General features: G+C 48.0%; 1 protein-coding gene across 3 annotated transcripts in view; it reads right to left on the bottom strand.

Annotated features, from left to right (window-relative positions):
• Positions 1–19,128: 19,128 nt before the first annotated feature.
• HOXC4 (homeobox C4) overlaps positions 19,129–27,065 on the bottom strand; it is a 60,602-nt gene continuing 52,665 nt past the window's right edge. For 2 of the 3 annotated variants that reach the window (XM_059403293.1, XM_059403292.1), the window contains exons 2-5: positions 22,176–22,302; positions 21,890–22,006; positions 20,801–21,741; positions 19,129–20,307 (exon numbers count right to left, since the gene is read on the bottom strand). In XM_059403293.1, coding sequence (XP_059259276.1) covers positions 19,952–20,307; positions 20,801–21,239 — 795 coding nt within the window. In that variant the 5' untranslated portion in view covers positions 21,240–21,741; positions 21,890–22,006; positions 22,176–22,302 and the 3' untranslated portion in view covers positions 19,129–19,951. The remainder of the gene's footprint in view (positions 20,308–20,800; positions 21,742–21,889; positions 22,007–22,175; positions 22,303–27,065) is intronic. The other variant, XM_059403294.1, reaches the window with a different exon arrangement.

Raw genomic sequence — 27,065 nt, 5'->3', positions numbered from 1 at the left:
CTGCCCTGCTACTCCACCAGTCTCTGGGGGAGTGGTGGAGAATGGGGGCATATTGGCAGCATGCAGGCCTGGCTGTAGGGGGACCAATTCCCATCTCTAGTGGAAACGTGGATGCAAGGAGCAAGTTGCAATTGTTATGATAATAGTCATAATAATAACAATAATAATTTATTTAGCATATCATTAGATGTGTATTTACTGTCTTCCCTCTGCTTTTTTACAAGTGTCTCCTAAGGAATTCTCACAACACCCGGGGGGAAACAGTAATAAGCTAATTACCACCCTTCAGCTCCTCCTCCTCCCATCCACAAAGTCCCCCTCTCAGAGAGGAAACATTTACAGAGCCCCTCCCTGTGTTTACACCTGTTTAGCACAATCTCCGCTTTCCCACTTCTCCTCTCCTGTCTGCAGTTTTTTTCCATCCCTGTTAAGAAAGCTTCCCCATCATTTGGGGGAGGAAAGGTTGGGGAGGACAGTAGCTGAGCCCCAGAGAGTTCTGGGTATTAGTGCTGTTTCCCTGACATTATAGCAATGATGAGGATGATGTGGGAGGAACCAAACTCTTGCCTCTCTGACTGTTCTTTTGGGGGCAGAAATTACCAGCATAGGGTTTAGAGGCAGATGGGTTAGAGAGGGGGTGGTTGCCGCCATGATGCCAGAACATCGAAGTCACGTGTAGGAGTATGTGGGTCCTGCAAAGGAAACATCCATACTGGGGGCTTTCATGTGGTTCAGGCCAGACCTTAGAGAGGCTGGGCCTCAGATATCCCACTGGCCTCTTTCAGCAATGAGAAAAGAATGGAAAAGAAGGAAGGAAGGTAGGAAGACAGGTGCTTGTGTGTATATATCTATATATATATAAATTTACAGATGCATACATATTCACAAACATATTTTTTCCTGAGTGAATAATCATGATAATGGCTATACTTTTTAAAATATTCATTTCTTTTCACTTTTAAAGAAGAATCCATATCTTCTCAGAGATTATAATGAAAACACAAGCCAGACACGTTTTTGGATGACAGATTCTAACTGGTCTCTCCGACCACCTAAAAAGCCCCCTGGAGCCCCAGGGATCTGCAGAGCACACTCGTTGTTGCTCATTTCCTTTTCCCCAACCCAGGGCAGAGAACTACAGCCAATGACATGACAGGCTTAATCACAGACGGAGCCTCTTGGCCTGTCATTGAGATCCGGGGTGTTGCTGCTCAGACTACCCTGGCACTGAGCTCAGCTTTCCATCTCTCTGCCCAAGTACACATCACTCCTGGGAAGAAGCAAGTCAAGGCTGGAGAACACGAGAGCCAGGTAGAGTCAATATAAAGATAAGCTGGCTATAAAGAGTCAATATAAAATGTTAGCATTGAATCTGCTTCTTAGCTCTCCAAACCACAGTTGGCATAGCTGACATTTTTGGTGGGTCCCATAACCCATTTGGTGTCTTTTCCTCTTTCTATAATCCTCATGCTTTTCTGTTGCCCATATTCTCCACTGTCTGCCTCTGGCCCTTTCATGTCCCCAGTCCTATCAAAACTTACTTGTCTGGAGTCCCACTCTAACCTCTACTGGGCAAAAACCAGATAGCCAGATTAAGAAGCCACCAGGGTGTCTGCATAAATATTCTCCTGGGAAACCACGCTTTTTGGTGTAGGTCTTCAGGAGCCACTGCTCAGATCGAGGGAAATAGCCATAACGGTGAATTTCAGACCCGTGGCAGGCAGCATGACATAAATTTGTGTGAGGGTAGTTTATAATCTTTCTTAACCCTTTTCATGGAGGCAGCCATCCAATCTCTCTGTGGATAAAGCTATCCTCACCCCAACCCTAAGGTTTCCAGGCTGCTTAGAGGAGCCCAGAACATTTTGTGTACCATTTATTAGCAGATCTTGAGAGATAAAATAAAGTTGGAAAGAAACTAGACTCATTCAGGTAAAAAGAACATTATGCATGAGTTGTCAAGATGTGGGCTTCTGATTTGTTCTAAACATGGCAGTAATTCATTCCATGACTTAGTTCCAATTTATGGAGAGTGTCTTGAAGCCCCCTCAATAATTCATAACTTCAATCACTTCTGTTTCTAAAGATGACTATATGCCAGGTGCTTTATCCTAAATTTGAGGAGGAAATGTAATCTCAGAAAAGTTAAGTCACCTGCCCAAGGTTGCAAAGCCAGGTTCGAACCAGATTTCCCCATCTGCTGTGTTTTAACTCTTCCAAGTCATGCCCCTGGATTAGCTAAAAAGCAGATAATCATGGAAATGAAACTGGTGTGTGTGTGTGTGTGTGTGTGTTTGTGTGTGTGTGTTTTCCTGAAATAGTTTTACATCCTGTGGACAGGCAGAAGGGGGCTCACTTCTACACTGGGCTTCTACAGTGGCCAATCCAAGCGCATGTATGCTCTTGGCATTTTCGTCTCTCTGAATTCAGTTTTCCTGGAAGCCCCTGTGATCTCTCACATAAGGATTACCCTCACCACGTGGAGCCTACCCCTTTCCCAAGACTAGAAATATCCCCATAGTTCAGGCCTCTGGGACCTTCTAGAGGAGTCCTTGAGTTCACACTTCCCCAGGCAGAGTCTAGCTTTCTCGTGACATTCAACTGAGAAGTATCTAGAGATTAATCTTCAGAACCCCTCACTCCTGGAGCATCCTCCACCAAGCACTGCCTTTCTGGTTCTATACCTGCTTGATAAAGCACCCAGTGGTGCTTTTGTATGTGAAAGGATGTGATCAGCAGAGGACTACACTTAACACCATGTGCTCTAATGGTGGGACTCAAGGCATTTCAGTGGCAAGATAATTGGGGAGGGGGAAACGGAGTTTTCCCAGGGCCTTTAAACTGCTTCACTGCATAAGGCTAATCCTGCATCTCATTATCTGTTAACTTCAGATGAAAGCTATAAAATTGGATCCCTTTATTCTGATATTTGAAACTAAGCAGATAGGGGGCTCATTTCTCTGCCTTTACCTGACTGCTAGCATCAGGCATATACCCTCCCATCGTCCTGCCCCATCTTGTCTTTGCCTTCCTCCCCTCAGGGGCAGGGTCCCTCAGGGAAACAGCTCCCCACGGTGCGCCTGCAGGGACCCTGTGGAAAAGGTTGAGTTGTCAAATGAGGAGACACCACAGCTAACACCCCCTCTCCCCCACCCCCCACCAACTCTGGAATGAAGATGGAGAGTTTTCTGTGCCTGGTTTGGTTCACGGAGACACATAGTCCATCATTTGATTTTCTACAAAGAGTATTCCTTCCCTGCCCCCCAGCATCCTCTAGTGTTTGCTCAGAGCTGGAAGGATCTTAGTGATGACCTAATCTAACCACTTCACTGTGAAGGAAGGGAAACTGAGGCTCAGACAGAGACCAGAATCCAGGTATTTCGATCCCTAAGGCCATGCAGCATCTGCCTCTCTTTGCTCTTCAGCTAGATATTTTTTAACTTGCTCCCTCTAAATCCCAGGATCCAAGCTGGCTTTGCCTGGCATACAGCACAGGCGCCAATAGCCATCACGATGATGTAGGCTCTCCTGCCTGGTCGCATACCCTTACCATGCTCCCTAATCCCACTAGAGCCCACCTGTGATTTCTGTGAAGTTAGACGACCTCTCTGTTCCCCTTATTTCTGCACCACTCCATAGAGCTGGCCGGGGCCTGGAGAGGGGCTGAAGGTCTCAGGCAGCGAGCAAAGGGGTAAGCACAATTGTTGTTCTTTTTTTTGTTTTGTTTTGTTTTTTTTACCTCTGGTTTCCCCACCCTCCAGTCTCATATGAGGAAAGAGGCTGTGTTGAATAGACATGTTTCCTTAACATGCTGTCAAAACTTCCTCAAGTTTCAAAGGAAAAAAAAAAAAAAGAAAGAAACCTGTCTTATTGTCTAATTCTGAGGACTGAAGGTCAAGGAAGGGATTGCAGCTTCTGAGGAATGCTGATTATCCATAAGGAAGAACTTGCCAGCCCTGAGAGTCTTCAGACATCTGTCAAGTCTGAATGAACCAGGTAAATTCTCATCCCCCTGATATGGTCAAGTTAACCTCACAGAGTTCCTTCCAAGCCAAAGATTCTTGTTACTTTTCCCAGTATTTGGTGGTGGTCGTCTGTCTTCTACCTCTAGGAAACAAGACTTAGACCTTGGTCTCTCCTATATACCAAATAGCTGATTGCTTACTTATGGATATATCTAACAGTCAGTTGTATAAACTATATATGTAGTTTATATTACTATATATATTTATATTAATATATATATAGACTGTATACTTTTAATATAAATATATACTATATTTATAATATAGTATAGAATCCTAGATTCATCAGGCAGGGCTCACTCAGTTTCCCATTGGGCCTTGGCCCTGGGAAGCAATTTTAAATCTCCTGTTGGCCCTAAACTGCTCCCTCATCCCTAAGAAACAAAACAAAATGGAACCAATTCAGGAACAAAATCCACTAGCTCTCTTACTAGTCTGATATGGGCACAACAGCACTGGACTGGGAGTCTAGAGTCTTGGTGTCTGTTATAGGCTGAATTATGTTCCTCCCCAAATTCATATGTTGACATCCTAATCCCCCAATACCACAAAGGTGACTGTATTTAGAGATAGGGGTTTTGAAAAAGTAACTAAGCAAAGCGCAGTCATACATGTGGGCCTTGACCCAGTCTCACTGGTCTGCTTATAAGAAGAGGAGGTTAGGCCACAGACATAGAGGAAAGACTACGTGAAGGCAAGACCATATGAAGCAGACCATCTATAAGATGAGGAGAGAGATCCTCAAAGAAACCAACTCTGCCTACCTGGGTGGCTCAGCCAGTTAAGTGGTTAACCGTCTGCCTTCAACTCAGGTCATGATCCCAGTATCCTGGGATTGAGTCCCACATCAGGCTGCCTGCTCAGCTGGGAGTCTGCTCCTCCCTTTCCCTCTGCCCCTCCCCTGGCTTGTGCATTCTCTCTCTGTCTCTCCCTGTCTCTCTCTCAGATAAATAAAATCTTAGAGAAAGAAAAAGAAAGAAACCAACCCTGCCAACACCTTGATTTTGGACTCGTAAACCTCCTGAACTCTGAAAAAAATACATTTCTATTGTTCAAGCCACTTGGTCTCTGGTACTTTGTTATTGCTTTCCTAGAGACACTTAGTACCTAAGTATATCTCAAATATCTGATAATTTGCTGGATGATCTTGGACATTTAAAACTGCCCATGCCTCCGTTTCCACATGAGCTCAGAAGTCCCTTCTATACCTAACATCCCATGATTCCATGTAAAGGGAAAGCACTGGTTATACTAAACAATTTTGATTTCCTTGTCAGTGATGTTGGCTGTTAATGGGCACAATTCCAGATACCTGTCCTCATCCAATCATACACACAGCCCTGCACCACAGCTTTGTCCTTCCAAAAATGTACAGTCACTTACATAGCCCATTCCCTACCCTAAATGCCAGTGTTGATTCAGCTTTCAACACAAACATATTTGGGTTCCTTGACTCAGATACTGTGGCTGTGGCTACATCTCTCGAAAATTGGATGAAATGAGGACATTTTAGTCAGTTGACTGGTTCTGGTGAACATAGTGCCAAATAGCCCCACTGGTTATCTCTACTTAATTGATGGATTTTTTTTTTTAATTGTCAGATTCTGGCCACCCTTTTTGATTTAGAATCACTCTGTGGCCATGCAAGGCCTAGCCAACCACAGTCTGATCCACTTAGCACCATCGCCTTTATTCTTTGAACAGATTGGTAAATTCATTAAAAGAGTCAAACCCATGGGGCGCCTGGGTGGCTCAGGGGGTTAAAGCCTCTGCCTTCAGCTCAGGTTATGATCCCAGGGTTCTGGGATTGAGCCCCGCATCGGGCTCTCTGCTCAGCAGGGAGCCTGCTTCCCTTCCTCTCTCTGCCTGCCTCTCTGCCTACTTGTGATCTCTCTCTCTCTGTCAAATAAATAAATAAAAATCTTATTAAAAAAAAGAGTCAAACCCAGATGACTGACATAGCCTCACTCAAGCCCAGAGAAAGAAGTCTCAAGCCATGTCTGTAAGATGCCAAAATACCCACTTGGGTTAACCAATTTAGTGAAGAATCAGTCCACCTCTACCTATAAGACAGTGTAGGCAAAGCAATGTTCCCCTGACAGTCTGAGCTGACTTAGAGTCTGTACATGGCCAGTATCCTTCCCCTTCTTTTTTTTTTAATATTTTTATTTATTTATTTGACAGAGAGAGAGAGATCACAAGTAGGCAGAGCAACAGGCAGAGAGAGGGGGGGTAAGCAGGCTCCCTGCTGAGCAGAGGACCCAGGACCCTGAGATCATGACCCGAGCCGAAGGCAGAGGCTTAACCCATTGAGCCACCCAGGCGCTCCTTTTTTTTTTTTTTAAGATTATATTTATTTATTTGACATAGAGAGATATAGAAAGAAAGGGAACACAAGCAGGGGGAATGGGAGAGGGAGAAGCAGGCTTCCCGCTGAGCAGGGAGCCCAATGCAGGGATCTACCCCAGGATCCTGGGATCATGACCTGAGCTGAAGGCAGACACTTAATGACTGAGCCACCCAGGTACCCCTTCCCTTCCCCTTCTTAATGAGCAGACTTCCTAGGACAAAGACATGAGTGTCCTTATGGTCTCACACACGCATACATACCATGCCACAGTACCCCTAGCCTTGTCTTTTGGGGAGAGAAGACTGGGTGGAGAAAGAATTTGTGCTGCCAGGGGCAGTGGAAGGACCTTGGGATGACTTGTCTCTGGTGCATATCTGAGTGAATGTGACACAGATTGTAGCTTTGGCTGATATTTGACCCGTTTGATGGGATGAGAGGGAAAGAGCCAGCTAGAATGGACTTGGTCCTGTTAAATGGTGATGAGTAAAAGTGGCCCAATAGATATCTGCATGCATCCAGACTTGTATTTGGATTTTTTTTTTAAAGATTTTATTTATTTATCAGAGAGAGGGGAGAGAGTGAGCACAGGCAGACAGAATGGCAGGCAGAGGCAGAGGGAGAAGCAGGCTCCCCGCCGAGCAAGGAGCCTGATGTGGGACTCGATCCCAGGACGCCAGGATCATGACCTGAGCCGAAGGCAGCTGCTTAACCAACTGAGCCACCCAGGCGTCCCATATATTTGGATTTTTGTATTTTTGTTTCAGAACATCATTTGTATCCCTGCATATTCAAATATGTCTGAATGTTTGGATTTGTGTCTCTGTGTTTTCCCACGTGGCTAAGTTTGCTGATATGTACTTATATATTTGCATCTGTCTCTGAGTGTTCACATGTTTGCATTTGTACATGGTCTGTGTACAGGCAAGTGGATTTGCCTGTGCCTCTGTGCATATCTCCTTTTGGGTTTTGTAAGGGGATGTTATCACATGTACGTATCTGCATGTCTTTGGATATCAGTAACTCCAGTGAGACTTCAGACATTGTGAAGTTTGCCTGGCAAGCCAAGGATGAAATCTGATGCTGGAGAATGGTTGGGCAGGCCCTCTGCTCAGATTCCTTCTGGCTCAACAGCTATTTTCTTCCAAAATGAGGTCTCCAGTATCTTCCAAGGGCCTGCAGACCCTTGGCTGCTTCCACCAGCTCTAGACCTCCAGGGTCCCCTGTCAGCCCATTTCTAATGGACCTAATGAGTTGAGGGGAGTGTCTGGAGGTGAAGTGGGATTTCAAGATTGAAATAAAAAAAGGAAACTGCATCTTTTCCTCCCTATTCTACTCATTTTCCCTTATTGACATTCATCAACTCTGAGCATGAAGCACAAGGGAGTCAGCAGATCTGCATTGTTAAAGACATTTCTCCACTCTTTAAAAGCTAACAAATTTTACTAAAAAAATTTTTAGGTGGGTATGATAGAGATATTGTGGGTATGTTATACAAAAAAATGTCTTTATTTTTTAGAGGTATTTATTGAACTGTTCATAGGAGAAATGACACAACATCTAAGATTTGTTTTAAAATATATGAGGTAGTGTTGGGTTCAATGTAGATAAAATTAGATTGGTCATGTGTTGATCATTGTTAAAGTGAGGTGATGGGTATATGAGTGCTTGATTAAATTATTTTCTCTACTATTGTGTTTGGACTTTTTTAAAAAGATTTTTTATTATTTTTTATTTAAAAAAATTTTTTTTAGGATTTTATTTATTTATTTGACAGAGAGAGATCACAAGTAGACAAAGAGACAGGCAGAGAGAGAGGAGGAAGCAGGCTCCCTGCTGAGCAGAGAGCTCGATGCAGGGCTCCATCCCAGTACCTTGGGATCATGACCTGAGCTGAAGGCAGAGGCTTTAACCCACTGAACCACCAAGGCGCCCCATGATTTTTTATTTATTTATTTGACAGGGAGAAAGATCACAAGTAGGCAGAGGCAGGGGGAAGCAGGCGAAAGCAGGCTCCCCACTGAGCAGAGAGCCCGATGCGGGGCACGATCCCAGGACCCCGAGATCAGGACCTGAGCCAAAGGCAGAGGCTTAACCCTCTGCAACTCCCAGATGCCCTAAACTTTTTGGTAGTAAAAAAAAGGATCTTGGGGCGCCTGGGTGGCTCAGTGGGTTAAGCCTCTGCCTTCAGCTCAGGTCATGATCTCAGGGTCCTGGGATCAAGCCCAGCATCAGGCTCTCTGCTCAGCAGGGAGCCTGCTTCCCTTCCTCTCTCTCTCTCTCTCTCTGCCTGTCTCTCTGCCTACTTGTAATCTCTGTCAAATAAATAAATAAAATCTTAAAAAAAAAAAAAGGATCTTGTTCACTCAGTCATCTCCTTCTATTTCCTCAGTACACTCCCCATCCAGAGTCGTAGCTGAGATGATAATTATTACCCCCCATTATGTGGCTGAGGAAGTGGCGGCTCTCACTGGATAAGGAAGTTGCTTATGGCAAGTGGAAGCAGAAAGCTCTGACTAGAATTCAGGCAGTCTGACTTCCTACCGAAGGTTCTTCTCATTGGATCCTGCATAAACATGAGCCTCCACAGCCATAAAACATAGAATTTGTGCATAAATACTTATCAGATTAATGAAAGAACTGAGACTCCAGTTGCTCATACATTTACATGGGGCTTACCCAGACAAGTATGTGGATACCCAAGGGCTCTACATTTGCATCTACACAGAGACACAGCCCGGTTCACACAGCTATGCTTCCCTTGGTTGGACACTTGTAGATCACTTATTTTGAAAAGATGTGTGAGACATGATGTTCGGGGGGAAGATAAAGAAGGGTATATCAGATTGTGACACCCATTCTGTGTGCTCATGTGAAGATCTGGGCACTTAACACACCCACAGTGAGACCTTACACACCAACAGGAGATCTAGAAGGAAGAAATATTCCTGGCAATGGACAGATCAAGCCTAGGACCACAGACACATGGAGAGTTTGGTGAGGAGGAAAAACACTGTCAGGCTAGTGCCTTGTACCTCTTAACAAAACTATATCTCTGCACGCAGGTACAAGAGAGTTTTCTCCTCTCACACATAAATATATTCGGATAAATACAATCACCTCATATTTCCAGGAAGAGTTTGTGCTTGACCCACATCCACCTTCCATACACATGTTACATAGCCATGTCTCTAGAGAGAATGCTTCTGAGTGGGTAAGTACAGGTCTAGAAGTTAGAGGACAGGAGTGCGACTCTACTGTCCACCACTTGCTGAGCATGTCATCTTCAGCAAATCACATCACCCTCTTTCGCTCAGTTTCCCCTCCAGAAACACAAGACTGACAATAAAAGCTAAGCTGCCATCTCAAACAATGCTAAACACAGGAAGTCCATTTTATTTATAAATTTGTATTTTACTCCACACTTTCATACTAAAAAACAATGAATATATACGGCATACATCACATTTACGTATGTATATGTCTATCTTTCTGTCGGTTAATCTACGGTATAGAAAAATTGAGTAAGTTGCCTAGGATGACACATTCCAAATACAGCATGGAATCAAGTGAAATGATGATAAGTTTTGGAGTTAGAAGCACCACTAATGAGCTAATACAGTATCCAGTATAAGTGTTAGGGAGTAGCTTCTGCTGGTTAGCTTCCACGGTTACATCAATGGGTCTTAAAATGTGGTTCAAAGATCCCTGGGGATTCTTGGAAACCCTTTCAGGAGCTCTGCGAGAGGTCCTGCCTCTCCCAGCTACTTAGTTGCATGAGTTTATGCACTTCATATACTTCAACCAAAACAATGTATTGCAACAAATTGAATGTGGAAACAGGTACGACAATCCATTCGTTCTCTATGAAGCTAGACATTAAAGAGATTTGCCTCCACGTGAAATGGTGACATTCTTCTCACTAAATTGTTTTGGGAAATATAGTTATTCTTCCTGAAAAGTTAGTTACGTTAACATGTAATGGATTCATTATTATGACTTTAAAAGATTCCTAGAAGGTTTCAGTTTTAATTTCTTTTTTTTTCCTAATTTTTAAAAATTTATTTATTTGACAGAGATCACAAGTAGGCAGAGAGGCAGGCAGAAAGAGAGGAGGAAGCAGGCTCCCTGCTGAGCAGAGAGCCCTATGCCGGGCTCCATCCCAGGACCCTGGGATCAGGACCCGAGCTGAAGGCAGAGGCTTCAACCCACGGAGCCACCCAGGCACGCCAGTTTTAATTTCTAATAAGGTAAATATCAATAGATATAACCCATATTTTAAAAAGTTCTTTGAGATTTTAATAATAATGGTTAAGAGCATAAAGGGATCCTGAGACCAGAATGTTTGAGAACCACTGGGTTACAGCTTGCTGTTGATGAGAACAAGAACCTGCTAAGCCAAGTAGCAAAACCCAGGTGACTGTAGGTCCTGCCTGCGCTCAGTCCCGCATCTCACCGGCGCTCCCTGCTAAACTCAGCCCATCCTCACAGCCAGTGCCCCGTCTGCCACAAGCAAAGAACTGAAGGAGTTCAGAGCACCCACTTTGGAGTCAGGCCAGTCTGACTGGAATCCTGGCTTTCCCAATGTGGTCTATAGCTAGCCTCCTGGGCCCCCCTCAGCTTCCCCTTGTGTAAAAAGTGGATCCACAACAACTTCCTTATAGCCATATTGTAAGGCTCAAATGAGATAGCAAATTTAGCACAGTGCCTGGTCCATAGTAACTGCTTAAGAAAATACCCATTATTATTAATAGAAATAGGAAGAAGGAGGAGGAGGAGGAGAAGGAAGGAAGAATGGCACTTACTGAAAGCTTCCTGTATGCTGAGCACTATGGACGTGCTTTTCCCAAGTTAGCGCACTGACTCCTCCAGTACCACTGTAAGGCAGTTACCAACCCCAGGAGAGAGTCATGCTGCTGTCCCTGCTGCTGGTGTGGTGGTGGCAGTGGTTTCCTTGGCCCTGCCTACTGGCAGAGTCATGCAGACTGGCGGGCTAGAGAAATGTTTGATTGAACTTTGAAGAAGTGAAAGTATTAAGTGAGGAATCTGATCTGCCAGAGGCCTCTGACCCCCCCCCCACCCACCCACCCACCTCCTTCTTTTAGAGCCACCCTGGGCCTAAGAAGCCAAGTTGCAGGATCAAGGGTGAGTCCTCAGGCCACATGATCCTCAATAAAGGGGCAAGCCTTGGGGAGCAAAGTGGGGGAAAGAGGGGGCAGCAGAAGCCTCTGTTACCAGGGACATTAGGAAGAAGTCAAAGAGCCTACTTCACAGGAGCTCTAGCTGGGATGTTCTTTTCTGTCACACATTACCTCTACTCACATGCACATGCCCGCATGCACAAGTGCGAGTGTGCAAGCACACACAAAGTCACGTACCCATGCAGATATGAACAGAAGAAACGAATGTGATGAGGTCCTAGCATAAATCTGTCATGTGAGTTTTGAGGGTGTTTTCTTGGGTAAACATATGTGCAGAGAGAAAGGACTGTGTGAAATTATAGGCCAGAGAGGGACTCTCTCTCCAGTACTTCTCTCTTCCATCCTGACTAATTAGCAAAGATGCCCTAACAAAATACAGACTCCTGTCTCCTGTATCTTTCTTCCGTCAGGTTCCCCCAGAGAACGTCCTGGCTGATACAGGTCTATCCAACCAGTTGAAGGGTAGGGGGAATAGTTCAGTTGCCTCTCATTGCCATGGAAACTGAGTGGCAGAGCCACAGGGAGCATGAATCTGGGGCTCTTGGCCAACCACCAGTCTTCAAGGACAGAAGAGGGAGCAGGATGCCAGGCAGGGCGAAATCTCAGGATGGAGCTAGAGGAAAGGGAGGGAAGAGAGGACTTCATTCATTTCTACCAGTTTTCAACTGTGAGCGCTAGAGCGAGGACCTCGGATTCATTCCAGCCTGGTACTCTGGGGTAGAAAGTGGGCTCCTGATGAAGCCAGGTCTACCAGGCAGTGTTCAAGAGTCTGAATTATCTTGGCCTGAATTATCTAGACTCAGACTGAACTGGATTGACTACGAGAAGAAAAGACATTCTATTATTTACCCAGACTGAGTTTACCACCCTCTCCTTAAGCTTTGGAGACCATATATTGCTGCTTATGTTTCTTTTTTATTTTTTGGAGGAGAGTGAAAAGAGGCCCTCTAAGATGCACAGTGCAGACACTGTCTTGGTCTCCTCAGTTAGGGTTATGGAATTCTGGGAGGGGTTGGGGGGTGTTCTAATGGCTCAGAAAACAACTTTGCCATCAAGGGAAGGGGCAGGCTGTCTTGCCAAGGCCCTCTCCCCTCTATGGTCAGGATATGTAGATAAGTTCAAACTCTGGAGCCCAAAACAGCCCCCAAAGAACTGGGGCAATTACCTAAGTAATTCTTCACCAAACCCTTCAACCTCAGATTCCTCGCTTTCCCCTGAATTCAGTGGTAACTGTCCCAGTCAGAGAAAAGACTGGTTCCTGGGGACCAAGACTCAAACTGCAATTCCAGGGCCCTCTCCAGCTGGGAGAATGAAATGCAAGTGACTGGAGGCTGGGGAGGGTTGTCCAGGGTTGGCCTTACCGGTGTCTGGGCCCTGGGGTAACAAAGCAGACGACAGAGGCCCTCCATTTGGGGGCTTCTTTGAGTCCCAGAAGTGGAGGGAGGAGGAAAAGGAGGAAAGGAAGGTGTGGGGGGAGGGGCAGGCTGGAACAGATGCTTCCAGATCTAAAGAAATAATTTGAGGGGGAAAGGCAGGATCAAACGGAGGAAGAGGAGGGGGAGGCAGGAGGAAAGGAAAGAGAACAAAGGTATGGTGGGGATTGGAGGCTCTTTGGTGGAGGAGATAAAGGGGAATCCGGGTGACTTGGCTAAGCCGACATCTGCCCAGGCTGTAAAACCTTGTTCTGTATGCTGCTGGCTCTGGAGCGGTTGGTCCTATCAGCCTGAAGTAGCCTGGACTGGAGGCTCAGATGGGAACCTTTGAACCTCAGCTGTCCCTCCCAGATTCTGCCCCCACCTTTTGGTTCTTCTTCTCTGCTTTCTCAGTTGGAGGGGAGTCCCAGGAGGAACACTGGGGCTGGGGATCATCCCAGAGGATCACTGCAGGACGAGAAGGGCAGAGGAGCAAGGATGTGAGGAAACACCACCTAGCACAGAGAGCGATAGAGATGCCAGGCAGAGACCTGGAGATGGCCAAGCAAAGACAGGCAGGGGTACAGGCAGTCACAATCCAAAATGGGTCGAAATGGTCAGACAGAGTCCAAGGAGAAAGTTTCCCAAGTTGGTGTGCATGTTGGGGGCAGGGGAGCATCTCTCCATCTCACCTTTGAGCTTGGCAAAGATAGAGCTGAGGTGGGGAGCTGGGGAAAGGCAGGGAGCAAATGTCGTTGGGGAATATTCCATACCTCCCCCATTTTCTTCTCTCCCCAAACTGCCTGCCATTTTTGCCTAGAGCTAGAACCAACCATATCCTACAACCTTATTTCCAAGATCTATTCTAGCTGAGTGGAAAGACTCCACATGCACAAAGTTACAAACACTGTGCTACCGCCCAAAGGGACAGAGTCAAAAATAAGGGTGGGGCAATCACTGGGATGGGGAGAGATCAAGGAACAAGAACAAACTGGTTGGGGTACACCTCCCAAGTTACTTGCCACCCCAACCTATCCCCCAGTGGATAACGGAGTCCTGTCTCTGCTCATCAGATTTGAGAGCAAGGTCTCCCCTTTTGTTAAGAGCCCTGATCCTAATCTGCTGCCCAGAGACAAAGGCCAGGGGCAGAGGGAAGAAATGCTTCCTATGATTTGGGGTGGAGGTGCAGGGAGGCCCCATTCTGGGCCTGGAATTCCTGTGATGGAGAGGACCATTTGTTGGTTTGATAGCCTGGGATTCTTCTCTCTCTGCGTGCCCACAAAAACCTTGAGAGGGTCCCATTTCCCGCTCTTGTAACTCCGGAGGAAACTATGCTTTCATTTCTAAAGAAAATGGAATCCGATTTGGTGGTGGTAACGGTGGGGTATTTCTCGGTCGAGGAGCGATGGAGAGTGTGCTCAATATTCTACGGGGAAAAAAATTGAAGGCGGAATAGGGCAAAGAAAGGGGAGCTTGGGCTCTTAAAGGGCGAGACCTGGAGGTGGAGCAGAGTTCACCGCGCAGTGAACCCGCTGGGCCGGTCGCGCAGCCCGCGGCCCCCTCCCAGAGCCCTATTGTCCGCGGGCGGAGCCCGGGGTCGTGACCCAGCTGAAGGCAACACGGCGCCCGGAGCGGCCGTGGCGTGGAACCCTGAGGGGGCGCCGGGCCGCCGCCGGCCTCTCGCACCTCACCTTTGCCCGGGCTGGCCCGATTTCGCCATCCTCAAGACCCTGGTCGCTCTAGAAGGGAGCCGGGACCCCCGGAGGCGGCGGCCGCTCTGTGCCCCATTCTCTGGCAACGGCTGCTTGAGAAGCCAGGGACCGGCGGCGGGAACCTAGGGTCGCACAGGCTGGCAGTGCCTCCTCCACACTCCGTCTTAAGGCTGGTCCCCCGGAAGTTCAAATATATCTCGCTTTCCCAATCTCGGAGACTGGGCAGAGAGGGTCAGAAAGAAGGAGTGGGTAAAGGTGACACCTCTTTGGGCTTGACCCTTACCCCATCCCCACTGGTGGAAGAGACGCTAGAGGACCCTACGTCTTAGGAAATCTGGCAATTGCTGACGGGAACTGGAAATTTAAAATAGTCCTTTCCATGTATTAGACTGCATCACCCTGTTCACCCTCAAATGTGGGACATCCTCCCTACCCTTCTGCCTGTCTTCCCTGCCTCCTAATCTATAAGCTAGGCGGATCTGCAGGGACTGGGAAGCATGGAGGTGATGCTGCAGAGGCCTTCGCCCCTGTGTGCATGGATGTATGCTCCGCTTCAGGATGGACCCAGCCACGGGGCTGGCCCCAGAGAGAAGAGAAGATAAACCCTGAGCACTGGAGACAAGAGCCAGGTCTTCCAAGGGGCTCCTGGCTGCTACCAAATCCAAAAAAGAAGCCCACATCTGGAGCTACAGGGATTTTAGGGTGGCTGCGGGGAGACTTTCGGGTCTCTGGCTCGAACAGTGTGCTCAGCCATTTTTCATTCTCAAGAGGCAACTAAAACTCTGATACCACAGGCTGCAGAGAAAAAATTTAAATGGAGTTAGCTATATGGGGGGGGGGGGTAGAAAAAGCAGGCCAAGTTGGTGGCGTGAGGGGGGGCGATCAGTTCAGTCAGAAAGGTTGGTCAGAGGCAAAGATTTTTTCCCTACCAAATCCCCCAAATATTTGTTTTGGGCTCCTGCCCACCCAGATAAATCAAGCTAACAGATTAGGAAGTGCATAAAATTGTATTCTTAGATAATGATATCCAGAGAGGTAATAAATATTCCCTCTGCTCTGGTGGCCACTGGAGTTGGGGGAATCCTCCGTCTCTTTTTCCAAGCCTGTGAAGGGTCTCTTAGAATTAGCTCTCCGAAAGTGGGATACCAGATAGAAACTGTGGAAAACTATGAGAAGTAGCTTTGTGAGGGCAATGGCACGCTCCCCCAGCACTGGGCAAAAATTGGAGGGAAAGATGGTGGAATTTCCCCCCGCACGCTGCTCCTCCCGGTCATGGCACCCTCAATCTCGAGGGCCCCCTTCAGAGTCTGTCTTCTCTTATCTTGGACAAGCAGAGAAATGGTGCCTAGCAGAGGGTACCCTCGTCCCAAGCTCTGGAGAACCCCTTGTTTTATCTTCCGTTCCACTCCCCCAAACACACACATACACATCCATCTAACAGCGGGAAGGCAGCTCTGAACTGCAATCTGCTAAGTCCACGCATATGGAAAAAAAAAAAAAAGATAATGCACAGATTGCAGAGCAAACTTTGTAGGAAACTTCATACAAGCAGCAGCAAGACGCCCTCAGAGAAATAAAGTTCCCCAGTCCTTCCCCCGCTCCCCAGGCTCACTTTCGCTCCCCACCTTCTTTCTGAGCCAAATTTCTTCACTCCCCAGGTACATAACTCAGCACAGAAACTCCATTTTCCCCAAGCAGAAGCCCTCTGTTCGTGATTGGATTTCCCGCCTTCCCTCCCCAAGATTGGGAGTTGAGCTAAAAATGGAATGGCAAACAGAGACAGAGTTGTAACTGCTATGCTCCTCGGCCTGAGCAGATCGAGTGCTAACTACTTACATGGCAAGGGGATTTGTGACCTGTGGGGATCTCCTGGTGCTTGGAGAGAAGGACCTTGGAAGATTGCCGCTTTCACCCGGTCTTCTTTTAACTTAGCCATTGGAGAGAGAGATACAATGCGCTAGCAGGCATTCATGCGCCTTGCCTCTCCCATTACTCTGGGCAAGAAATCCCCAGCCCTTCAAAAGCAGTGGCATCGTATCTGGAGACCAGGGGCTGAGCAAAGCCTGGCTTGGGAGGGTCGGAGATGGGGGTGGGGGAGAGGTCAGAGGCGCTGCCGAATATAAAGGCGATGGGAGAGAAAATGCTGTGTCCTCCCCGTGAACCTGGGCTGAGTCCTCCCCCACCCCCCAGCCTTTCCCCTCTGCTCAACCCAACTCAACTTCGATAAAAGCTCTAACCCTCCGCTTCCCAATGAGGCTGTGGCAGCTTTGCATGGAGCAGCAGCCCCAGCGGGGGACCCAGACTGTTGGAACAAGGAGCCTGGCTCAGGTCGGCCCTCCACGCCCGCACTCCACCCCACCCCGTCCCTCTCCCGCACCCTGATCCCATTCTGGGGTGGTCAGGCCCAAGGAAAGGAGCGCTCCCGGGAAAGAGGAGAGAATGGAGCCCACTGGAGGGAAGGCCAGAGGCCAAAATCTTCAAAAACTCAAACGAATGAGGGTTTAGTTTTGTTTCATTTGTCAAGAATTAGGGATTTCTGATGTTTCCCCTTGTCACACCAAGAGGCACTGAGAACAGCTAAGTGTGTATGCGTTAGACGGGAGGGAGTAACTGAACTCCCTAAAGAAGGCAAATAAAAGAACCATCCCAGTCCTCGCCTGCTGCTTTCCTGGGCGAGAGTGTCCTTTCGGCAAGTTCAGGGAGAAGCTTGAGAAAGAAAAGATAGTCATTTTCCTCCTCACTTTCATCTCTTCCACTTTAGGGAAGAGAAGAGAATAAATTCCTCTAAAACCAAAGGAGGAAAGTTAGAAAAGACTATAGATCCTAAGTTCCTTTTTTTTTTTTTTTCCCCTCTTCCTCCATATAAACTTCCTTACTGGGTTGCAAAGACACCTAAGTCCAACCCTCAGTCCTTCCTTCCCTTCTCCCAAGCACTGTTAGACCCCCTTTTCCTGCCCCAAAGTCAATTGCCTCAAGATGCTAGGAGTTACAGTCAGACTTGGCCCCTAATTCACTTGATTACATGAAATAACTCCAGATAATTGTTGGCCCTGCTCGTTTACACTGCAGGCAGCATGTTTTGCTATCTCCAGGGCACCACTGAGGGAGAAGAAAGTAGACCTACAGGACCAAGTGATATCTCTCTCTCTCTCTCTCTCTCTCTCTCACACACACACACACACACACACACACACACACACACACATGCACCCCACTCCGAGTACCAGCCAGCACCTTTCCTGTTGAGAGGAAATAAATCCAAAGCACACCAAACAACAGATTTTCACAACTGGTCCCATTGTTACCTTTCCCTCCAGAATTTGGGGAGAGGGGATAGGGGTATCCCCAGCTACAAATCCTGGATCTCTTTGCCCTCCCTCTTCAACTTCTGGTGCCTTCTATTCTGAAATTTAGATAAATTGTCTGAGAAGCCCACCGAGCCCCCACTCCCACTTCTTCCAACAAGCAAGCAAAAATTTGAGCAGGCCCCGCTTAGGGCCTGGTCTTGAGGATCAGGATGATTTGGGAGCCTTTGGCTTAAATTAATTATTCAGGTAATCCCGGCCAGTTTTTGTTGCTATTGTTTCTCTCTCTCTCTTTTTAATCCCCAAGGAAACAAATTAATTTTTTTTTCTTTAAACAGTCAGACAGCCTGTTTCCAGCTATTTCCAAACCCTGCCAAGACCTGGGAGCTTATAGGAAGAGGGGTAGTCCCTGTGTCTTTTCTCAACACCTGGCAGGTCCATGATAAAAGTTAGGGGAAAAAATAAAAGTTCTTCATTATCTCCAGGCATCAGGCTTTGAGGCCTACCCAAGCAAGGGGGCCTCCCACGCCTCTGGCCTCCACTTCACCCTTCTTTCCAAGTCTAAACAAACAGAGAAGCCACCCTGACGGGTCACTTTGCTGCTCCAGAGTCACCAACTCAAAATCTTCCTTCTTTCAAGAAGCACAGGCAGCTTGAGGGGGCATCTTCCTTAATCCTTCATTCCAAAAGAGTCCTAAAAGATGAAAAAAAACTCTTCTCTTCCTCCCACTCCCTAAACTTGCCTTCTTGTCTGCAAATAAGGCAGGCCTACTCAGCAGAGAGAAAAGAGAAGAAGGGAGAGGGAAATCAACAAAAAGAAGACACTGTGCCTAACTATAGAAAAGTGAGACCCTCCCAGCTCCACTCTAAAGACCCCCAGGAGAGTCTGGCCTCTTGGCAGACTCAGGGAAGGGACGGGGGAAATCAGCACTAATCTTCCACATCCCCTTTTTTGAGGATCCCCTGTCCCAATCCCCTTGCTGGTGCACCTAAGGAGGTTGGAGAAGGAGTTGAGAGTTAAGATTTGTGTGTTTGCTTAGAGTAAACTTAGGCAACTATAGAGAAGGTGGGATGTTACCAGGCCAGAAGGAGGAGGGGGATAAAAAGAAACCATCAGACATTGACGTAAAACTAATTCACATCCACTGGTTTATTATTGATCATGGGGCATTTCACATCGACACTAAAATTCTTTATTGCAAGTTTTACAATAATCAAGTAAATTCAGTCCAAAAACACAATGACCACGATGGTGGGGTGGGATGGGGGTTCTACCTATAGACTGCCTCTCTGAACTGAAAGTTCATTTTTATTTTCTTTTGGCTCCTCAAACTGCACAGCTCTGAGAGGCTCTTCAATGCATTTAGCTTTGTCTGCTGTCGTCCCCCCTCTCCTCCCAGGCCCCCCCCCAACAATAATACAAAAGAACTTCATAGCTTTGTTCTCCTTAAAATGACTTCCCCCTCACTAACCTCCCCTGGTGCATTTTCAATGCAAAAGGCCTAAGGAAAGAGGGGGGAAGGAGGAGGAGGAGAAGGATGAGAATTGGCTTAAAAATCTCTCTTTCCTTTTTTTTCCTCATTTCCCCTGAAATTCACCCAAACCAGACCATCGCACCTTGCAATATATAATTTTTGCAGCTTTTTCCTTAAAAAATAAATAACCCCCCCAAATGGCCTTAAAAAAACAAACAAACAAACAAACAAACCCCAGCAGGTACCATGCTAAGACAACATCACATGCTTAAAAGGGTCCTTAACAGTGGAAGGGAGAGAAGGGCAGAGGGCTTGTTTATCTGTTTAGTCAGTTTGGAATTGACAAGGTATAAGGTGGAAAGAAGAGAGAAAAGAACCAAAAAATATATATATATTAAATTCTATAAATAAGAGTCAATTTGTGTGTGAGGGGAGGATGGGGGCATGGGGTGGGGGCAGGGTGTGAGTTATGTTTTATAACCTGGTAATGTCCTCTGCCCGTTGCTGCTCCGGCGGCGTGGCGCTCTGGGAGTGGTCTTCAGAAGTGCCCGGGGTGGCTGCCGAGAGGGTGCTGGGCGCAGCGCCGGCCGGGGGCGCTGACCTGACTTTGGTGTTGGGGAGTCGGTGGTCCTTCTTCCATTTCATGCGACGGTTTTGGAACCAGATTTTGATCTGCCTCTCAGAGAGGCACAGCGAGTGGGCGATCTCGATCCTTCTCCTTCGGGTCAGGTAGCGATTGTAATGAAACTCTTTCTCTAATTCCAGGACTTGCTGCCGGGTGTAGGCTGTCCTCGAGCGCTTGGGTTCCCCTCCGTTATAATTGGGGTTCACTGGGGGGGACGAGGAGGGGAAAAGCAAATAGTGGGGTTCAGAGGCAGCAGGCTCCCGCCCCCCACCCTCACCCCATCCTCAGCTCTGTGGAACAGGAGGAAGGGGTGGTGGAAATAAAGTCATCAAGCTAAATGGGTTATAAAGAAGTTGAAGGAAGCTGGAGACTTTGTAGTGTAATAAGAGGGGAATCCTCATTGTAACGACACTGAATTATTTATGCGCCCTTAGAAAGCGAGCATAGTTTTCACACATACATAACAGATCGTAGCACATGGCTCGGACTGCCCAGAGTAGCTAAGCCATAAAATTTATGGGGGATGTAATTACCCATTCTCGCTCGTAAATCCAGTTCAATTGTGCTAACCCAGAGTCGCTCCTGGAGAGAGAGGGGGAAGGAGAGAAAGGAGGACGGGGGCCGGAGGGGGCCGCGGAGGGTGGGGAGCGCTGGGGAAGTGGGGAGGGAGGGGGAGAGCAAAAAGCAAAGTTGCCTACCCGTGCTAACGTGGATTTTTTTCATCCATGGGTAGACTATGGGTTGCTTGCTGGCGGCGCTGGAGGGATGGTCAGGGGCTGGCTGGCTGCAGGCTGGCGGGGCTGGGGACGGGGAGGCGGAGGCGCCTGAGAGAGGCGCCGGCTCGCAGAGCGGCTGTGATTTCTCGGGGTGGTGGTGGCCCGCCTGGGCCGGCCCGTGGCCTCGCGAATTGCCCGGCCCCTGGAGACTGGTGCAGCTATACTGGCGCTCGGGGTAGCTAGGGCGCGGAGGCGGTGGTGGGTACAGCTCCTGGTGGTGATGCTGGAATCCCGATTCCCTGGTCCGGCCGTAATATTCCGGACTGTGTTCAGGGATGTAGCTATTTTGCGAATATTCTTCGCATGGAGGAAATTTCGGATCGATGTAGTTAGAGTCCATCAAATACGAGCTCATGATCATTAATTTCTGGAGTGGAAAATAATTTTTCTCGCTTTGTCGTTTTTCTGCTCCATAAAGCCCTCCTACTAGCTAGCGACCCTGTAAAGTTACTTTCACCATGTGACTCCGCCGGCCAATCACACGGAGCAACCCAGTCCCCGGATAAGGAACCGAATCGCTTTATTCAAAATGTATCCAATTTTTTTTGTGTGTGGTGGTGGTGGTGGTGGTGCTGGGGGTGGTGGGGGTGGTGATGGGGGGCTAGCAGGCGGGGACCAAGGTACCCCCACTGCGCACCCCGCCGACTGACAGCCCTCCCCTGCAAAAGGAGATGGGAAGCCCCCAGCTCCCTTCCAAAGCCTGGGCTTTGGGGGGCTTTCGGGAGGCTGTGGTTCAGCCCCCTCCCAGAGTCTCCCCGTGGGCCTCCGGTGGGCCCGATGGGCCTCGTCTCCTGAGTTTTTCCAGAGGTCTCCATTCATGGCGATCCTGTGTCGGTCTGTGTAGGTCACTGGGCAGCGCCCCTCTTTTGCAGGAAGAGGAAGTTGAATGAGGAGGACTGGAGTGGAGGTTGGATGGGGAGGGGCCCAGGCTGAGCCCAGGAGGCTGAAGAGCCTGGGATGCCCCCCATCCAAGGATACCAGAGTCCATCCCCCTTCCCCATACACACTCACCCAACCCTATGGCCACGGGGTCGGCGAGGCAGGGTCCCAGCTGGACCGGGCAGGTAGAGGCAGCGGGATGCAAATGATTCTGACGTCATTTCTGGAGGTCTGGGGGTTGAGCCCCCGCTGAAGAGAGACAGGAAGTGGTTGGCAAAAGCAGAGTTCAGAAGCCTTGTCCTCCTCCCCTGGTACCCACTGACCCTCCCTGCCCCAGCCGCAGAGCAGAGGAACTCTTCTACTGCTGGCTGCTGTTTCTGCTCTCAATCCAACTGGCCTGTGGCTTTCTGACAACTACCTCTAAGGCTGGCTCCTTAAGGACGTGGGGCAAGGAGGAGAGAGATCTTCCAGAAGTCAGTGCCCGGAGATGGTGCCCAGCCAAGGCCCTGGAAGCTCTTCTTTCTTCATCTCCACAGAAGGCCGACCTAGTTAAGAGGGAGGCCTGTGCGGGAGAGCCTGCTTCCGGCCAGGGATCGTATCCATGTAACACATATGTTTACATGTAAACACACATTCCCAGGGGCCAGCTCCAGGCTGCTTTCCAAAACCTGAGGGGTGAGCTCACCAAGGTGGGGGAGGCTGGGCAGGCCGTGGGGGTCTCCGGGCAATTCCTACCAGCTCCCCCTCTCTGCCACCCACCCACAGGGAATACCCTGATGGTGGGAGTCGGGCGCACGGAGAAGGGAGGGGGCAAGACAGGGCTGCTTTTTCTGAAACCCCCACCCCAGCCAGGGGTGGCCACGTCATGCCACCAATTCCAATTAGCTGATCCCATAACTCAGAGTTGGGGGGAGGTAGCAGAAGGGAGAACCCAGGGAGGGAGCTGGGTCCCCTTGTTGTACTTGATAACAATTATAGTTTAAAATCATAGCTTGCCGGGGCTCGGCTATATTTTACTTGATAACAATAAAAGTGACACATAAAGTTAACTGTTTATGTTTTATTTATTAGACTAAATCTGCCAGCGGTGGTAGGAGCGCTTGCCTCGTCGCTACAGCTTTTATAGGGCTGTAAAACGTCATAAATCAGTCTCGCGGAATCGCCCGCACTCTTTGTGTCGGCGGCGGCGGCGCAGGGCTGGCGGCCGCTGGCTGCCTGCTCCCTCCTTTCCACGAAAAGTCGTAATGTGATTTTTTTTCCCTCTGATTTTATTATTATGATCGCCGCCGTGATTAGTCAATCTACCTTTAATTCGCCGCCCTACGCTGCCTCCTCCCAGCCCAGCCTGGTTGACACTTGAATAAGTACCTTTTAAAGCGGCATAACAACTATTTGAGGGTTTAATTAGAACATCTGCAATTAAGGGAATGAGGAGGGGAAAAGGAAAAAAAAAAAAGCCCTCGTGAGAGGGAGACTGAAGGCGGGAGATTCCCCACCTGTCTTTTACCACCTTAGGGATGCGGGAGAGGGGGTCCCCACGTCAAAATTTAGGGCTCACCCTGAGGGCAGGAATGAGAACCGCCTGGGCCCCCTGGCCACTCTCTGTCCTCCAATGCTGAGTCTCTGCTCACCCCCGGCTCACCAGGAGCCAGTGCTTGGGGGCCCCTGGATACTCTGTCCCCAGGAGGATAATGCCCTGTGCCCCTACCACCAGGCGGTCGAGGGAACAGGAATTCCCTGGGGGTGCACCGTCTCTCAGAGAAGTGTCCCAAATTTCCCAGTGGGTCCCTGCCCATTCCCGTCTGGGACCCTCAGCCTGTGAGGACTGGCCAGTTTGGTTGAAAGAGGAATGTGAAACTGTGGGGAGGAGAGGCTGGGGTTCAGTTGATAGTGGTTTGGAGCCTGGGAGGGTGGCTTATTTGTTGTAATTGTTGGGGGTAGGGGTGGGTTAATTATAAGTTAGTGGAAGAGGGCAAAGGGAAACCAATGCTGAATGCTGCTCTACACAGAGTCTGAACTGCAGCCCCAGACTGGCCCCAGGGAAAGCCAAAGCTCCCGAAGGCAGGTAGGGTTGGGGGGAGGGTTCTGAAGAAGATAGCCTTCCAGCCCCACCCCCAACCTCCCTTGAGGCCCGCACCTGGATCAGGCTGCCCCACCCAATCCTCCCCCAGAATACTCTTTCTTTCTCAGGAAAGGTGAGGTCTTGGCCTGGCTCCTCTGCTCCCAGCCCTCACACTCATCTTCTACCTGCCCTGCCCCCCGCCCTTCCCCCAACCCTCTTTTCTTCCATCTCTTCACCTTCTTGGGCTTTTTAGGGAATTCCTCCCAAGGCGTCGCCCCTCCTCTGCCACCACTCCCCAGGATTCTAAGTTCCTGCAGGTGGGTCAAGGGAGCCAGAGCAGGAAACCCACTTTGGGCCAATACATATTAAGTAGATACAGAGAGTTCAGTGGCCTCCAGCTGAATGTCAAGTCTGTCTTTGGTTATTACACATAACAAATACATATGCATACATACTGTTAATACTTATTAATACATTAAATGCCTCCTTGTGCAGCCATAAATATGTGGGGTTCTCATCCCAGGTTTGCACATCTAACTTGACATGCACCTCCAGGAAGTGAAATCTGAGAGATTCCTCCAAATGGGCCCACATTCATCTACATCATTTGTCCAAAAGCCCTTTTGGGGTGCCTATACCTCAATAGCAAGGAAGTCGCCTATCACAAGGGGAAAATAGCAAGCCAGCTGGGCTCTACCACACACATACATGCAAACAATTTCACCTGGATATTATTACAAGCACAGAAATAAAATCCCTCTGGAGAGCTCGTGCACTTAGCATTGGCTTAATGGGGGGGGGGGCACTCAAGCAGCTCTTGCCTGTGATGAGTCCTAGTTTCTGGTCCTCTCTCCTTTTGTGCTTTGCCCTGCTGCTCTTGTCTTGCCAGCCCAAGGATCTCCATCCCGCTTGCCCTCCACCTCTCTCTACCCCAATTTTATTTTATTTTTTATTTTTTCTGACCACCCTTTGCCAGCTTCCAAACGCTCTCTGAATGCCACCCTCCCCATCTCCTTTCTAAATCTCTATCTGGTTTCTCTTTCGGAAACACGTTTCAGTACAAAGCGCTTCCCTTCTGACACCGCTGAAGAAAAATATGTGTCCATTGTGTGCGAGGCCTTATTGTGCCCAGATTACCATACTGACCGTTGGATAACCCATATTCCTCCCCTCCCCAGTAACAAGCTGCCGGCTGGGGGACCTCGGCGGCTCCACACATTCTGTGCTGTATTAAAATCTCACCCCTCAGACTCCCTGGATTTTCCTAGGGAGAAAAATAAATGGGAGAACCAACTCAGGATTTGGAGGGCGAAGAGAAGGAAAATGAGGGTCATTCCTTTTCCCACTCTCGGAAGTGCAGGATTTTGTGTGGGTGTATGATGTGGTTTTGTTATTGTGCTAGAGATGAAAAAATCGCAAAACCTCGCTTTCCTCTTCCTCAAATAAATGGACTATTAGATGGTATGCAATCAAGTAATTCCCTCCATTTTTATTTTTTCTCCAAGCATCCTGAAAACCCCAAAGTAAAGCAAGACTCTTATCTCATTTTTTTGCGGCGTATGTATGTCTATATGTGTGTTTTTGTCCCTTTCTAACGCCAGCAGGCAGAGGTAATGTATGCAAAAGAATATGCAAATGCTTAATTGATTTTTTCTTAAATCTCTTGTCAGTAAAAGTAATGAATTGGTCTAAAATGATTTTAATAACCTGGACGTGTCACCAGAAAATACTAAACCTTTTTTTTTTCCTCCTGGAATCGCTTATAGTCTCAAAAAAAAAAAAAAAAAGCAATCATGGAATGTTAATTTGCCCCCCTTTAAAATATTAAAGATGAATTTCTCTTGTTTGTTCCGAGACCATAGGCAAGGTCCTTTCGTGGATTTCCCCCTCCTTGCCTTGCCTTCCTTGGAATTCAATTTTCCTCAAATCTCGTTTAAAGTGGCTTTTTAAAAAGTGGCCGCATTTTAATATTGGTTAGACAGAGTGACCTGCATTTCACCTCGGGTGTTTGACTTGTTCCAATAGGTCACTGCCATGGGGTTATTGATGGGGAAACTCCATTGAAATTTGTCTCTTCGCAAATGGCCTTTAGATCTTCCAGCGAGTTCAATAACTAGTTATAATGTGGAAGGGGAAAAATGAAGGCCCTGGGCTAACGAATTTGATGTTTCATTTTTATGCTGGAGAAATTGTTAGTTAGAGATTGGGTTCCTCACCCCCTTTCTTGGTCATCCTGGCCTCACTCACCCCCACTCTCATCCAAGGCTGCTGGATTATATCCCCTTTAAAACTTGAGCTAGGGTGTCCCTTTCTGCTCTTGATGCAAGCTTTAATTCTTTTTATTATTAATCTTGTTGTTGTTACTGCTAAAAATTCTGACTTAAGGCTGGAGGAAGCTTGCACTGCTAGAGATTTGTAACCTTAACTTTCCTGTTAAGGGGGGAAAGGACTTTTACTTTTAAAGGAGGTGAAATGTAGTTTTGAAAGTTCTAGGAATTAGGCTGGCTCTGGAGTAGTTTATGGTGGGCTCCCTGGCCTGTGCTTCCAGAATTAATGAAATGATAGGAGGCTGGGAACCCTCTGGGGGCTTGACGAGGGCATCTCAAAATGGCCCAATCTCTTCTTGGCCTCTGAGCTGCCACGGAACCATGGGATCAGGCACCAAGAACCAAGAAAGGCAGAAACTGGGAAAGACTAAGGAAAGAGGGAGAATTCTATGGAGTAGGCAAGAAAATCTTGGGTGTCTCTCCTCCAGGGTCAGAGAACAGAATTCCTGGGGACTTAGAATTGCTTTCTTCATGAAAAGGGCACTCCAGGAAAGCCCACCACCCGGAGACAGTGCATTTTAGTGAGCTGGAAAGAACAGAGGAAAATAATGGGGGTGGGGGAGTGATGGAGATTTTTTTATAAGATTCCCTTGTTTTCTGGAGTCCTCAAGGAGTCAGAGAGGAAAGGGCAGGGGAAGAGAAGGAAGGTCTTTATTTTATTCTCCCCAACCACAACCAAGTTGGGGCCCCCTTGACTATCCAGAAAAACCTCTGTGAGAAAGGACTGTGGAGAGCTTGGTCTCTCTGGACTGACCCAGCCATACAAGATCATTACCATTATTAACCTCTATAATAACAAGAGCATCATTCCCTCACTAAACAGAGCTCCCAATGTGCTTCATTTTCCTCTCCCAGGAACTGTCCCTTCTCCTTCCCTGCCCAAAGGGGCCCAGTTTGTTTAGCCCCGAGTTTCTCCTTT

The sequence above is a fragment of the Mustela nigripes genome, chromosome 6 (assembly GCF_022355385.1).
Source record: "Mustela nigripes isolate SB6536 chromosome 6, MUSNIG.SB6536, whole genome shotgun sequence".
NCBI classification, from domain to species: Eukaryota; Metazoa; Chordata; class Mammalia; order Carnivora; family Mustelidae; genus Mustela; species Mustela nigripes.
The sequence above is the reverse complement of the archived record's forward strand: the minus strand, read 5'-3'. Positions and strand labels throughout refer to the sequence as shown.